This window comes from Gadus macrocephalus, chromosome 5 (genome assembly GCF_031168955.1).
Source record: "Gadus macrocephalus chromosome 5, ASM3116895v1".
Lineage (NCBI taxonomy): Eukaryota > Metazoa > Chordata > Actinopteri > Gadiformes > Gadidae > Gadus > Gadus macrocephalus.
Genome location: NC_082386.1, coordinates 21,989,048 through 22,003,282, shown reverse-complemented (window position 1 = coordinate 22,003,282; position 14,235 = coordinate 21,989,048). Strand labels below are relative to the sequence as shown.

At 43.9% G+C, this 14,235-nt stretch overlaps 1 protein-coding gene across 1 annotated transcript in view; it reads left to right on the top strand.

Annotated features, from left to right (window-relative positions):
• foxn3 (forkhead box N3) overlaps positions 1-13,940 on the top strand; it is a 44,159-nt gene extending 30,219 nt beyond the window's left edge. The window contains exons 5-6 of the mRNA XM_060051286.1: positions 5,297-5,399; positions 8,041-13,940. Coding sequence (XP_059907269.1) covers positions 5,297-5,399; positions 8,041-8,494 — 557 coding nt within the window. The 3' untranslated portion in view covers positions 8,495-13,940. The remainder of the gene's footprint in view (positions 1-5,296; positions 5,400-8,040) is intronic.
• Positions 13,941-14,235: the final 295 nt, after the last annotated feature.

Below are 14,235 nucleotides of genomic sequence, written 5' to 3'. Positions count from 1 at the left end.
GAGCTCTGGACTCCCAGCGGGACAGTGTCGACGGCGTCGCCTTGGTCTCCGGGCATTTACAGAAGTTAAACGAGTCGGATTCCCAACTGACAGCATGTCAAACTGTGAGCTAGAACGTGAGGATGCCAGCGAAAGTCTTTGGCACAATTGATCGGAAAAATTAAATGTAGAAAATGTAAAAAATGTCTAAACGCAGAAACATGGAAAAGTGAAAGGGGCGACCGAGAAAAGAGCTGTGAGATATCTCTTAGGGTTACTCAGCAAGAATCTAGAACTGTGTTATGTTATTCATGTGTTATGTTTTTTTTGTGAATTATCCATTTAGTAATCTTCCATTTTGCAAAGGTCAAACGTTAGCACTGAATCGTTGCGTTCAAACAAACAATTATAATTGCTTGTTGATTAATGCACTTCAATATACAAGTGTGTCAGTTTTATGCACTTTTGAACAACGTTAAAGCCTCCAATGCATGCAGGGAAAGGAAGAATGACAAATTTAAAGATCAAAAAATGTCCAAACAAAAAGATCATAAAAGAAGGATTCCAAAACAAGATTTCTTCTCCCCTGAGTATAGCGGCCGTTCCAAGGACCTCTTCACAACCCCTCCCTCGTGCCTCCTCACTTTCACGCTCATTGTCTCTGATTTACGCCGGTGGCGCCAATGGGCCACATGTCCGGTTATTTTTAACACCAATTACTCCTCCGCATAAGAGCTCATATTTAAATTAGCTCTTCATTATTTTTTGCGGTTTAAGGCCCATCTGCTTGCTGTCCTCTCTGAATCGTACACAACACACGCTCCGGCCAGACACAAACACACATCAACCCTGTCAGGAACAAGCTTGTAACTCTCTCTCTCTCTCTCTCTCACATACTCTCTCTCTCATCTCCGAGCCATGACTGCGTGGTCTCTGGACACCAGGAAGTAGAGTCCATCCCATATTAACTACTGAGAGAGAGAGAGAGAGAGAGAGAGAGAGAGAGAGAGAGAGAGAGAGAGAGAGAGAGAGATATAGAGAGAGAGAGAGAGAGAGAGAGAGAGAGAGAGAGAGAGAGAGAGAGGAGAGAGAGAGAGAGAGAGATAGAGATATATATAGAGAGAGAGAGAGAGAGGGGATTAGAGCGTGGTGGTGTTCCCTCCATCAGCCGCTGCTCTGAATTGTTCGTATCTCGTTCTGTGAACACCGCTGACGACAGCCACCACAGTTTGTCTCTCTCTGTGTCAGTCAGTCTCTCTCTCTGTCAGTCTGTCCCTCTCTCTGCCTGTCCCTCTCTCTGACTGTTTGTCTCTCTCTGTGTCAGTCAGTCTCTCTCTCTGTCCGTCTGTCTCTCTCTCTGCCTGTCCCTCTCTCTGTCTGTTTGTCTCTCTCTGTCCGTCTGTCTCTCTCTCTGTCATTCTGTCTCTCTCTCCGTCATTCTGTCTCTCTCTCTGTCAGTCTGTCTCTCTCTCTGTCAGTCTGTCCCTCTCTCTGCCACTATGGTGTCGGTCTGTCTCTCTCTGCCTGTCCCTCTCTCTGACTGTTTGTCTCTCTCTGTGTCAGTCAGTCTCTCTCTCTGTCCGTCTGTCTCTCTCTCTGCCTGTCCCTCTCTCTGTCTGTTTGTCTCTCTCTGTCCGTCTGTCTCTCTCTCTCCGTCATTCTGTCTCTCTCTCTCTCTGTCAGTCTGTCTCTCTCTCTGTCAGTCTGTCCCTCTCTCTGCCACTATGGTGTCGGTCTGTCTCTCTCTGCCTGTCCCTCTCTCTGTCTGTTTGTCTCTCTCTGTGTCAGTCAGTCTCTCTCTCTGTCCGTCTGTCTCTCTCTCTGCCTGTCCCTCTCTCTGTCTGTTTGTCTCTCTCTGTGTCAGTCAGTCTCTCTCTCTGTCCGTCTGTCTCTCTCTCTGCCTGTCCCTCTCTCTGTCTGTTTGTCTCTCTCTGTCCGTCTGTCTCTCTCTCTCTGTCATTCTGTCTCTCTCTCTCTCTGTCATTCTGTCTCTCTCTCAGTGTCAGTCTGTCTCTCTCTCTCTCTCTCTCTCTGTCATTCTGTCTCTCTCTCAGTGTCAGTCTGTCTCTCTCTCTGTCAGTCTGTCCCTCTCTCTGCCACTATGGTGTCGGTCTGTCTCTCTCTGCCTGTCCCTCTCTCTGACTGTTTGTCTCTCTCTGTGTCAGTCAGTCTCTCTCTCTGTCCGTCTGTCTCTCTCTTTGCCTGTCCCTCTCTCTGTCTGTTTGTCTCTCTCTGTCCGTCTGTCTCTCTCTCTCTGTCCCTCTCTCTGTCAGTCTGTCCCTCTCTCTGTCTGTTTGTCTCTCTCTGTCCGTCTGTCTCTCTCTCTGCCTGTCCCTCTCTCTGTCTGTTTGTCTCTCTCTGTCAGTCTGTCCCTCTCTCTGTCAGTCTGTCCCTCTCTCTGTCTGTTTGTCTCTCTCTGTCCATCTGTCTCTCTCTCTGTCCGTCTGTCTCTCTCTCTGTGTCAGTCTGTCCCTCTCTCTCTGTCAGTCTGTCCCTCTCTCTGTCAGTCTGTCCCTCTCTCTGTCTGTTTGTCTCTCTCTGTCCGTCTGTCTCTCTCTCTCTCTCTGTCCGTCTGTCTCTCTCTCTGTGTCAGTCTTTGTCAGTGAGGCTTCAATACAAATGAGAAGGGGGGGGAGATAGAGAACACAGGTGTGTACAGGACAGAGCGCAGCAGTGGGATTCAGTTGGACAGAAGGGGGCTCGGTGAGGGTCAGAAGGCTCTCATGGTGGTGACAGAGAGGTACAGGAGAGGTGATCCATGTGTTGGCGGACGGTCGAGGCCATAGTGGTCATCCATGTTGTGCAGCCTTGTATGTATGCGTCTGTCTGCTCTGTCCGTCCGTCTGGCTGTCTGTCTGTTCTCTTATCATGCTCCCTAATTTATCAGATAAGTATTTAGTTGATTTACCTCAATACTTATTTAAGGCTAAATCCAACGCTTACACACAGACATATCTATATGTATGTATATATAGGGTTAGGGTTATATATATATATATATATATATATATATATATATATATATATATATATATATATATATATATATATACATATACACACACACATATATATACACACATATATATATACACACATATAAATGTATTTCAGCTAAAGACTTAATATTTTTCATTCGTATTGAGGGCTCCTGCTAAAAAACATGGTCCTCATAGTGTGTGTGTGTGTGTGTGTGTGTGTTCGTGTGTGTGCGCCGACTACTGCGCCACTCTGACCCAGGAGACCCCATTACATTTGCAATAAACACTGTGTTGCCATGGCAACAGTTTGGCTGGCCTATTTTTAACACTTATTTGCATGTCTGAGTCTGGTGGTGAAAGATGCATTTCCTCCCCTGGATCTGTCACTACTGAAGGAGAGAGAGAGAGAGAGAGAGCGAGAGAGAGAGAGAGAGAGAGAGAGAGAGAGAGAGAGAGAGAGAGAGAGAGAGAGAGAGAGAGAGAGAGGGAGAGAGAGAGAGAGAGAGAAATAGGGAGAGGGAGAGGGAGAGGGAGAGGGAGGGTTTAGCAGGGATAGGAATGGGAGGATCATCACATGACTCACTGTAACCCAGTTACCAAACTGTTCCCAAACAGTCCATCGCTGTAATCACAGTGCGTGAACAATCTTAAATGATTATTGATTGATTAATAGCCTTTCTTTATGGCTGATTTGTATACAAATGTATGTCTTTATCTATACTTTACAAATAAATGTTGACATGATACAAAAATAAATAAATAAATGGACATATTACATTTTTGTTGATGGTAATGGTAAATACATTTATTTATGGAGTGATGAATGTGCTTTTTGAATCATCCCTGTGAAGTTCAACTGATTCAACAAAAATGTTTGAATTATCTTATTCAGTACCATTCGGTCCCATAAAGGCCTTATCGTCATTAAGCCGATTTTGACATGTTGTTACAGAAGCGTGTGTGTATGTGTGCGTTTGTGTCAGAGTGTCTGTTTCTGTGTGCATGTGTGTGCGTGTGTAGGCATCCCAGTGCCCCATGAGTTATCAGCCTCATTACGATAGATATGAAAGCCATGTATCGGTCCTGACTACGTCAACTATCTGAGGTCTCATCGCTTTGAATCTCGACGTTTAATCTCACAAAAGCACCCCCAAAGTGTGCCATGCAGTATTGTTGAAAACACTGTCTAGAGATTACTCCCATTCTTTTATTTGATCAAGGTTGCTGCTGTTGGCATCATGGCGATGGGGATTCTAGCGAAGCAGCCTTTGAAGGAGCGTGTTGAACATGAACCTCCTATTATAGAACTTAGAAGATGAGGAGGGCGGCCTCCTTTATGCAGTGTACAGAGCTACATGTTTAGGGGATGGAGGTGCATTCGTGCATCCACAATGCAGATACTACCTCAACCATCAGCAACCAAAGAGCGCTGCGCAGTTACCATGGACTTCTTTTAAAGCATCCTGTGGAAGTCGGCCCCAGGGTAATGTCCGCCGATGTGTTCCCAAACAGCCGCTCATGTCTGAGGGCTCCAGTCCTCGTTCAAAGGCCAGACTTGTTTTTCCGGGTTTGTACCAAGTTGCCACGGCGAGGGCTTAATGAGCAGTAAAGCTCGTTAGGGTTAGAGTTAAGGTCAACAGTAAAGCTTGTTAGGGTTAGGGTTGGCAGTAAAACTCGTTAGGGTTAGCAGTAAAGCTTGTTAGGGTTAAGGTTAGGGTTAGCAGTAAAGCTCTTTAGGGTTAGGGCTAGCAGTGAAGCTTAGCCACAGTTTCCCGTTTTTCTTTTGCCATCTTCTCCATCGCATCCTTGTTTCAAATGTTCCCCTCCCTCTGAAATCCACCATCTGTCGGCCAAGGGTAACCCTAACCCTAACTGACTAACCCTACCCTAACCCCCATTACCGAGCAGAGGCAGGCACCGCGTCGGCCCACTGAGCCGGCTGATTGGCAGCAGCTTGGGCCAATGAGAGCAGGAACATCCTGACTCCTTACACAACGTGGTGGAGAGTAAAGTTCAGGCGCACTGCTCACATCGCAGCCTGCCTGACTCCGGAGGCACACGCGGCTAACATTTGTTCTGCTCCGAATGGAACAGATATTTCAACAGTTCTGTTCGTATGTGACGCCCTCAAACACGGTTAAAATAAACAGAAAGTAACACTTGTGAGTGACTCGTGGAGTCGGAATGCTAATATTCTCACCGCTGTTTGAAGCCCTCCCTGTGGATTGGTTTGAGTGCGTGCCTACTCTTTAAATTATGTTTGACATGTGACCTGTTCAACATTTGAATTTCAATGTTTCCATGAGCTGTTGCTGAAACCTCCTCCCTCTCCCCAGTCCCTCAGGGCGTGATCCAGAACGGAGCCCGGATCAGTCAGGGTCTGTTCCCGGGAATCCTTCCCCTCCCGGGCAGCCCGTCGGGCGGCAGGACCGCCATCAGGTCGGTAAACAAACGTTCAGCCGCATTTGGACAACAACAAATAAGTTGTCTGTCGGTTGTGTGTGTTGGTCTTTGTCTGGGTGATATTTTTTCACAGTGTGTTAAAAAGAAATGAATGTAAAAAATGTCTACGTTATTAGTTTAATATTCACTCAGCTGTAAAACTTGCTTTGGTTTCTAATTATTGAGTTCTTAATGTGAGCTGACAGTTATCGTCGGTTAAACTCAAAGTTGAAAGAGTCATATTTACTACAAATGACCCCTTAGTCACTGCCCCACTGCCACCCATCAATAACGGAGGAGGAAGTGGTTATTATTTCTTTAGTATTACTGACATGTGTAAAGATTCCAAATCATGATTTCCAGCCATGGTAGAAGGCCTCCATTACTGCACATGATGAATGGACGATACCACCTTCCACTATGGACTGTGGGCTTGGTTTAGTCTTCACACCTCCAGTGAGGAGCTAGAGATCTCTGGGGCTATGTACCATATCCATACTGAACACCAGTCCTGCAGCCCATTCCATGTCCCCTGAGGATTCAACAGGAGCACTTATTTTAAATGGGGACTTTTCTAATCCGAATGAAGATACATACATTACATGGAATCCAGTCGTTGGCCAATTGATTATTGTTAGCGATAAGGGAATGCTTTACCTCTTTTATAAAGAGATGGATGAGATGGCTCGGTGACGGTTCTTGACAAATGATGAGGACGGATTGTCCTTCATGCTGAGGATAGCCTCCTGCCTTTGGAGCCGATGTCAGGCCATGGCCCCCCCCCCCCGACCTTCTCCAACACACCCCTAACTCCACCCTTCATGCCGTCACCCTATCACCCCTCTCTCGGGAGAGCGAGACCCCAGCCAATCTAATAGTAGGATATACTATGTGATATATTATATACTACCCTTAGTGCTCACCCAGAGTTCGACGGTTCTGAATCCGACGAGGATGCCATTCCTACCATACCACGCAGGAGCTCAAGGATCCAGTTAAAGTCAGCTTCTTGGGCGTCCCGGCCAACCAAAACACTGCTAGAACTTCTCGGCCAACAAGGCGTCCCAGTGGAAGTAGACTCATCAAGGGAGGAAATCCTTCAGGTACCCGACACCACTCCGGGGAACCCTCAGCACGCACCCCTCTCCCCACTGTCCGCCCGATGCCGCTGGCAGAACTCTTCACTGGACACACGTGTATATACTGTGTACTGGTCCATTATTAAAGAAAACAAGTTCAATTTGACAGTGAAACTGAATGACTTGCCTGCCTGGTATAAAACTAATAGACAGATGGAATACAGAGCAGGAAGCAATACACACACCATGTACAATACACAATGTTCTGTACATCTTATTAATAGGGAGACAAAATGAATACCGATCAAAAGCTGAATCTCCTTCAATGAGACTTGACGACTTGTTGGTAACTTGTACTCTCATCGGCTCATTCTGAAGGACTCGCATTGCTGCGTGTCAGGACTTTTTGACAGAGAGTGTTGAAGCATCACAGATTACACGGTCGTAGAACACAGAACATAATGTGTGGCTGAGGTTTAAACCTCTTCGATGGACCCAAATGGCAGAACCCGGACCGGACCAGGTCCTTAACTCAGCCGACCCCTCTGGGGCCTCTACTTCAGCCTCCAGACTACCCCTCTGGGGCCTCTACTGCAGCCTCCAGACTACCCCTCTGGGGTCTCTACTGCAGCCTCCAGCCGACCCCTCTGGGGTCTCTACTGCAGCCTCCAGACTACCCCTCTGGGGCCTCTACTGCAGCCTCCAGACTACCCCTCTGGGGCCTCTACTTCAGCCTCCAGACTACCCCTCTGGGGCCTCTACTTCAGCCTCCAGACTACCCCTCTGGGGCCTCTACTTCAGCCTCCAGACTACCCCTCTGGGGCCTCTACTTCAGCCTCCAGACTACCCATCTGGGGTCTCTACTGCAGCCTCCAGCCGACCCCTCTTGGGTCTCTACTGCAGCCTCCAGACTACCCCTCTGGGGCCTCTACTTCAGCCTCCAGACCCCTTGTGCTGATGTTCACAAAGGGGCGGGGGATCTCAGGGAGAACATATCATCCTCTGCTGGTGTCCTTGGAGAAAGGTTCTTAAGAATGCACTTTGGTATGCGGTTTGCTGTACCTTCAAGTCTATCAACCGCTATCCTGCTCAAGCAATCAGTTCAAGAAAACGCACATGCAACAGGAAATCCACAAGCCAATCAATGACCCTGCTTGGGCAAAACTGAGTGACACTGCATTTAGCTGTGGATAATGGAGGAGTTCCTGTCCTGATGTCAGCTCGACTCATATTTGATGAGCCCTAAATGCAATTTGGACAGTCAGGATAACTTAAGGTTTTTCTTATGGGTTTCATACATGCATAGAAGAAGCAACCTTCATTTCTGAGCTGGTACATCCCTCGCCTGCTAGTTAGTCGATATGTTAGTCTCTGTAAGTGGGTCAAGGCTGTGTTTATCTGGTTCCGTTGAATCCCCATTCACCAAGCCTGAGTCTAGCAACATTTTAAAAGAAGACACCCAATAACAGCCTATTATCCTTGAACTATGTATCTACTTATATAATGGAGATAATATTTCCATAATTAACAGCGTTTTCCTCTCCCTTACTGACTTTCAGGTCAGTATTTTCAGGTTGTCGAAAGCGAAGTGACAGCGAGCCTTCCTGTGACTCCCCATTGGTCAGCAGCGACCCCAAGGAGGACCACACCTACAGCACCGCCCAATCAGACGAGGGCAGTGACTCCAGTCTGCCCGGCAATGGGGGCAGCGACTCTGACGAGGACGACAAGAGCAGGATCAAGAAGGAGCCCAGCGATTGGCCCCTAGACCCTGCATCCTGCCAATTTCCTCACCTCAAGAAACGGCATCACTTCCTGAAGAGCAAGCTGCGGCTGGCCGGTGACTCTCTGCCACTGAAAAAGCGACGTACGGAGAAGCCGCCGGAGAGCGACGAAGACGAGGAGATGAAGGAGGCGGCTGGCTCGTTGCTCCACCTGGCGGGCGTGAGGGCCTGCTTGAACAATATCACAAACCGGACAACGAAGGGACAGAAAGAGCCCGCCAAAAACTAACTGGGCCGCTTGACTCAAGAGCCCGTCACAATACCTCCAGTCTGAGCTGAGGGTGGAGGCAGCATCACTTTAGATCATTGGTGAGGACCAGGACATCAGGTGACTCATAATGAGACCTTCAGTCTGAGCTGAGGGTGGAGGCAGCATCACTTTAGATCATTGGACTGGACCAGGACATCAGGTGACTCATAATGAGACCTCCAGACTGAGCTGAGGGTGGAGGCAGCATCACTTTAGATCATTGGACTGGACCAGGACATCAGGTGACTCATAATGAGACCTCCAGACTGAGCTGAGGGTGGAGGCAGCATCACTTTAGATCATTGGTGTGGACCAGGACATCAGGTGACTCATAAGGATTTGTTGCAATACCAATCCATCCCTTCCATTAACCAACCTACAAGGATCCTTTACCAGGGTCACTTTCATTTTTCTTCTTTTGCTTTGGACTTTTTTTTGTCTTGTCAAACAGGAGACTAAAGCCATGACTAAACTTTCTCAAATTTCGTTAACTTTGCAGTTATTTACAGGTTTCTTTAGTCAAAGGTCCTAGTAAAAGTGATTTAGGATCCTTAATTTGAAACATTCTAACCGTCATACCTAAACAAATTGAAATGCACAATTCCCATCATAAACACAGACTTAGCAATTCCCACTTTCTCAAAAATAGTAATTTTAGAGTACAGAACCCAACAACATTACTCCCCGTCAAAATTAGTATTACTATTAGTTCAGCTGCAATTGATTTAAAGTGTAAGACCGGCGAAATTGAACTCAGGGTCTTTTTCTGCATGAAAACAGATCAAATAAGCCGTCAAGATATTTTGTTGATCAATGCACTGCTCAAATGGCTAACAGTGCATTAATAATCATAATATGTTTATTTTATTTAGAGCCTTTCTCACACTCCAAGTCGCTTTACAGTGTCATGAGCACACGCAGAACAAGACAAAAAACAACACTAATAAAAATGTAATTAAAATTAAATAATACACACAGAGGGTCTATGCAGTTGTGGTAAAGAGCCAAACAGAAAGGTATTGAGATGATCTTCAAAGAGGGAAGGAGGGACAGTCACGGAGGGATTGAGGAAGGGAGTTCCAGAGTTTGGGGTCCAAGGCGCTGAAAGACCTGCCACCCAGGGTAGAAAGTCTGGTGTGGGGGACGGAGAGGAGATCTGGTCAGATGATCTGAGTGAGTGGGATGGAGTACAAGGGGTCAGAAGGTCACAGAGGTAAGGATAGCTAGGGGCGGTGCACCAAACGCATCCAAATCACCATTTCTTTAACCACTAAAATTTCTCAAAATAGCACCAAACATCTGCAGTAGCGTGACTAGGGTCCATACACATAAGACGAAGCATCATCAACTTAGTTAGCGTACCAGGAGTTTATTTAAAAAGACTATTACCAGTCTGTGCCTTACCGCTAGGCCCATGTTTACAGGAAGTCCATACAAGTAAATTACCGAATGCACCGGAGGGTTCCGTTCAAGGAGGAACGATTTGGAACATATAATTGATATAATTTATGTTTATAAACAATATCTAGCGAGTGTTGAAACGGAAATGAAAGGAGTTGCATATGTAAGTTAGACAAAATATTTTTTGCGGAAATGAGGCTTCAATCTCGCTTGACGTCACATTGTTGTCAGAATACGCACTGCACATGTGAAGGAATACGCACTGCCAGACGCATCTGATGAAGGCGCACTCTATGGGATCTGGTGAAGGCCATTGTAGGCCGAAACCTTATCACCAAATAAAATTCCAACTATTGGAACTCGGAGTGTGCGGCACCTCCTTTTTCTTACTGAAGACTGAGACTATTATTAACTTACATTTGCCCAAACAATAAAGTACACGTGTTATTTGTGTTCTTTTTCGATTTGGATGCGTTCGGCGAACCGCCCCCAATGCACTGTTAGCCGTTTGGACTGATAGCGTTGCTCCGGGCAAGCTCTATACTGGCTGATCAATGAAAAACAATGTCTGGATGGCTTATTTGATCTGTTTTCATGAAGAAATACCCTGGGTTCAATTTTTCGCCAGACTTACACTTTAACTTTAAGCCAAATTTAAACAGTCTCACATAAGTTGAGGATGCTCCATCTGGCAAAGTTAGGGCAAGATTAAAAAAACAAAACATTTTCCTATGTTGTTCATTATTTAATCAATCACGATGGTATATCAAAGCTTGGGAAAATCTGAAACCAGAAAATGCCATTGCGTCAAATATTTATCATGTTGTGAACATTTTGTTTGCTTATCACAAAACCTTGATTTAAAAAGTATCCCAAATAGCCATTACAATATTCAATGTCATCCACTGTGATCATAGAGTAATTGTGTTAGATGGATGTTAGTGTTAATACAAAATAATTCAAAGCTTTCCATTTCGAGAGCCAAAATAATCATTGAAATGTCATTTTCAGGACAATGTTTGGTTCGACGTTTAGAGCCTTTTGACAGATCAGCATTTTAAGAACCCTCACAGAAATCGTATTAATAAGCAATGCGAAAGTAATCAAATGTGAATGCAAAACAAATTAACGGTGCATATTGCACACAACCTCAATACAAATACGTTGAAACTGCACATAAAGAAACCTGCAAAAAATGATTGTTTTTTTTAAGATTTCTATTTTTTGGCCTCTACCATCATAACGTACTAAAGCAATTCCACACAGTCAGGATAATACTGTATAAAGGTTACTACTAGAATTTTTAAGTTAAATTTCTTAATTTAAGCAATGTAGCGAGCAGGACTTTTTTCTAATTGTGTTGCATGAGTTTCTGTAAGGACAAACAAGAGAAAAAAAGGTTTTATATTATGATATAAAAAGTTCATGTAAGGTAAATAATGTATTAAGCATGGAGCATGAATTATTTTCCTAAAACAAATAGAGATCCTACAAAAAAAAAAAACTGCCTCGAAACATTGCACTTGGTCCGTGCAAATTTCTCTCCAATTGTCTTTTTGACCTTAATAGTAGATGATTTTGGCATTTTGTTTGCCTGTGTGTGTGTGTGTGTGTGTCCTGACCACTCTTATTTGCTTCTTGTGGAACTGATATTAATCATGAAACTACAAAACATGTTTTGTAGTTTCATGATTAATATTATGTTCGCACTTGTTTAGACACATGGATGCAGACAAAGCGTTTTGTACTGCTTCTCTGAAATGGTCTCAGAAGCTCCAACGGCAATACTGTGACAAGAGCTACAATGTAGTCAGTGTGCTAGATTAAATGTTAACAGATAAATGATTGAGCCCTATTTTGAAATATATCGAAACAATAATTTATCATATATAGCTAAATACTTTTGGCCATGTTGAGTCAAACCTGGGAAGAAAGCTTTCACTATAACTAGTTGGTCCAGGCCCTAAATCTGGTGTTTCATAAATATGAATACATATGACTTATGACTTATATTATTAAATATAAAATGACTGTCTTCTCTTTAACAGCATGATGCCCATGTCAACATTAAAGTGTCCACAGTGTCTGCTTGCTAACCAGGTTTCTTGTGGGCATACTTCCCTTTTCCAAGTGTATACTGTGATGTTCTTGTCCCGTTGTTTCAAGTATGTGATCATTTTGTTATCACCTTTCCTTTTCCAGGTTTTTTGGGACAGTATTACTTTAATATGTTTGCCCTGTTGCACATAAATATCAAACAAATGTAACTTTACTATTCAACAACAACCTTATTTATGAATGCCTCTGCATCCTTCCGTCATATTGCCAGATTGTTCAATGCGAGATATGTACATTCAGTGCCAAAGCCTGGAATAATTTTATAAAACCTGAAATAGGCAGCCCACATACTTGACCTGTATGTTGGACAAAATTGCCAGTGAGTTGTAGCATGTCTGTCTGAACCTCTCGTGCAATGTGTAATTTACATAATATGTATTTGTGCCCCACACTACTTGCCGTATGTTGTATATCAGAATATTGGGTTTGACAATATTCTTGTGATGTTTAAGGTTTAAATGCATAAATGGTATTTTGACCAGCATTTGATGTGGTAAAAAATAACAAAAGTCTCCTCGATATTTCTCAGAGCAGTACATTTCAATCATGTATTACACCTTATTATATTATTTAAGCAAAAGTACATTTAAGAAACCACATTGATTGCAAGAAAAGGGCATGTTCAAGGTGGCGTATGGTAAATGAATGCAACTGTTGTGCCTAACTGATGCACTGTGCATTTTGCATTCGTTACCACTATTGATTTGCTGCTGGCTGTGTTAGCTTCGCAAATTAGCACGAATAAGAGATTCATTAACAGGCTAACATGGCGGCAGTTTGGAGATGGCAATGGTTGTTGGTCTTTCTTAAAACTTGTCCGTTTATTTGAGTACATTTATTATCTAACTACATTTTTAACCTCAAATCAAAACACCTGTATTTTGGAATGTCAAACATGGCAGTCGTGTCAAAAGTAGTGATGTTTATTTCCTGTTAAGGAAAGAAATAAGGAAAGTAAGCACATCCTGGTTTCCAACACTTTTGAACTGCTTTTGTATTTGAAGCATCAAGGATGTGAAAAATTGTTAACGGTTAACCTGCCTCCATTATGTGGTTGAGCTTTGACGTGCTTCCCTTAAAGTAAGAACAAAAAAAAGTAAAGTTAAATACTTAAATACCCTATTTCAGTCAAAACCTTATTTCAGTTTACTTTTACTACAACAGAAGTTAAGCTGGTCAGTATTTCATTGGCAGCATACCCCACTTTGACCAACTTATCCCAAAGGTGAATACAAATATTGAAAACACCTATACACTTAATTGGAGTTTCAAATGGCAAACTAGATATCACAAATAGTACATTTGGATGTGTAAAAATTAAGGTCTTCATTTTAGGGTTACCCTCTGATTTGACTTTGCCTGTCTTAAATATTTTTTGTCTTCCATGAAATCCAATTTTGCTATTGTGTTTTTGTACTTCCTGGACAGTATACACCATACAAATGGACTGATTTGCAAAGTAATTGAACATCGGCCAAGTTTTCTAGTTCTATCCATTTTTAAGGTGGTCGTCGAGCTAAGCCGTGTCACGTGCTGAAGCATGACGTGTTTAATGAAAGTCTACAGTATTTGTTGCACACTGTGTGGTGCACTATATGTCTGTTGCGCTGCCAAATCATTGTGTTTTTTCCTATGTCAAAAACACTTGTTCTGATGACATGACCTTCCAAATTCTCTTTCAATAATGAGACGTACGTTCTGTATCTTCCTTGCTGAGCGATCATATTGCCAAAGACAAACAACCCTCATTATTAAATGTAATTATCATCACTTCATCACTCTGGACGTAGGTTTGTTTCTTTGAGTTTTGTCTCCCTGTGTTTCCCCCCCAGACAAAAAACCAACCATATACTTTCTGTGCCGTTTTGTCTTCCAGTTGCAATAAAAACGAAACATGTGGTCTCTCTACTCATTCATTGTTTTGGTTTTTGTTTTCAGTTGAATGGGAGCCATCACACTCGTCTAGTTTCTGATATAAGAGTGCTGCTTCTTACGCCTTCAACTCTGTCTAACTTGCCATGGTGGTGGTGACCACCAGCACCACCAGCACCATCAGCATCACCTTCAGCACCACCCCTACCACCAGCACCACCTTCAGCACCACCACCAGCACCACCACCCCCACCCCCAGCACCTTCACTGCACCAAATCAGTTCGGCGCCCGTACACTTTCAGCGTCGCATGTTTCAGATGCTGGAAGG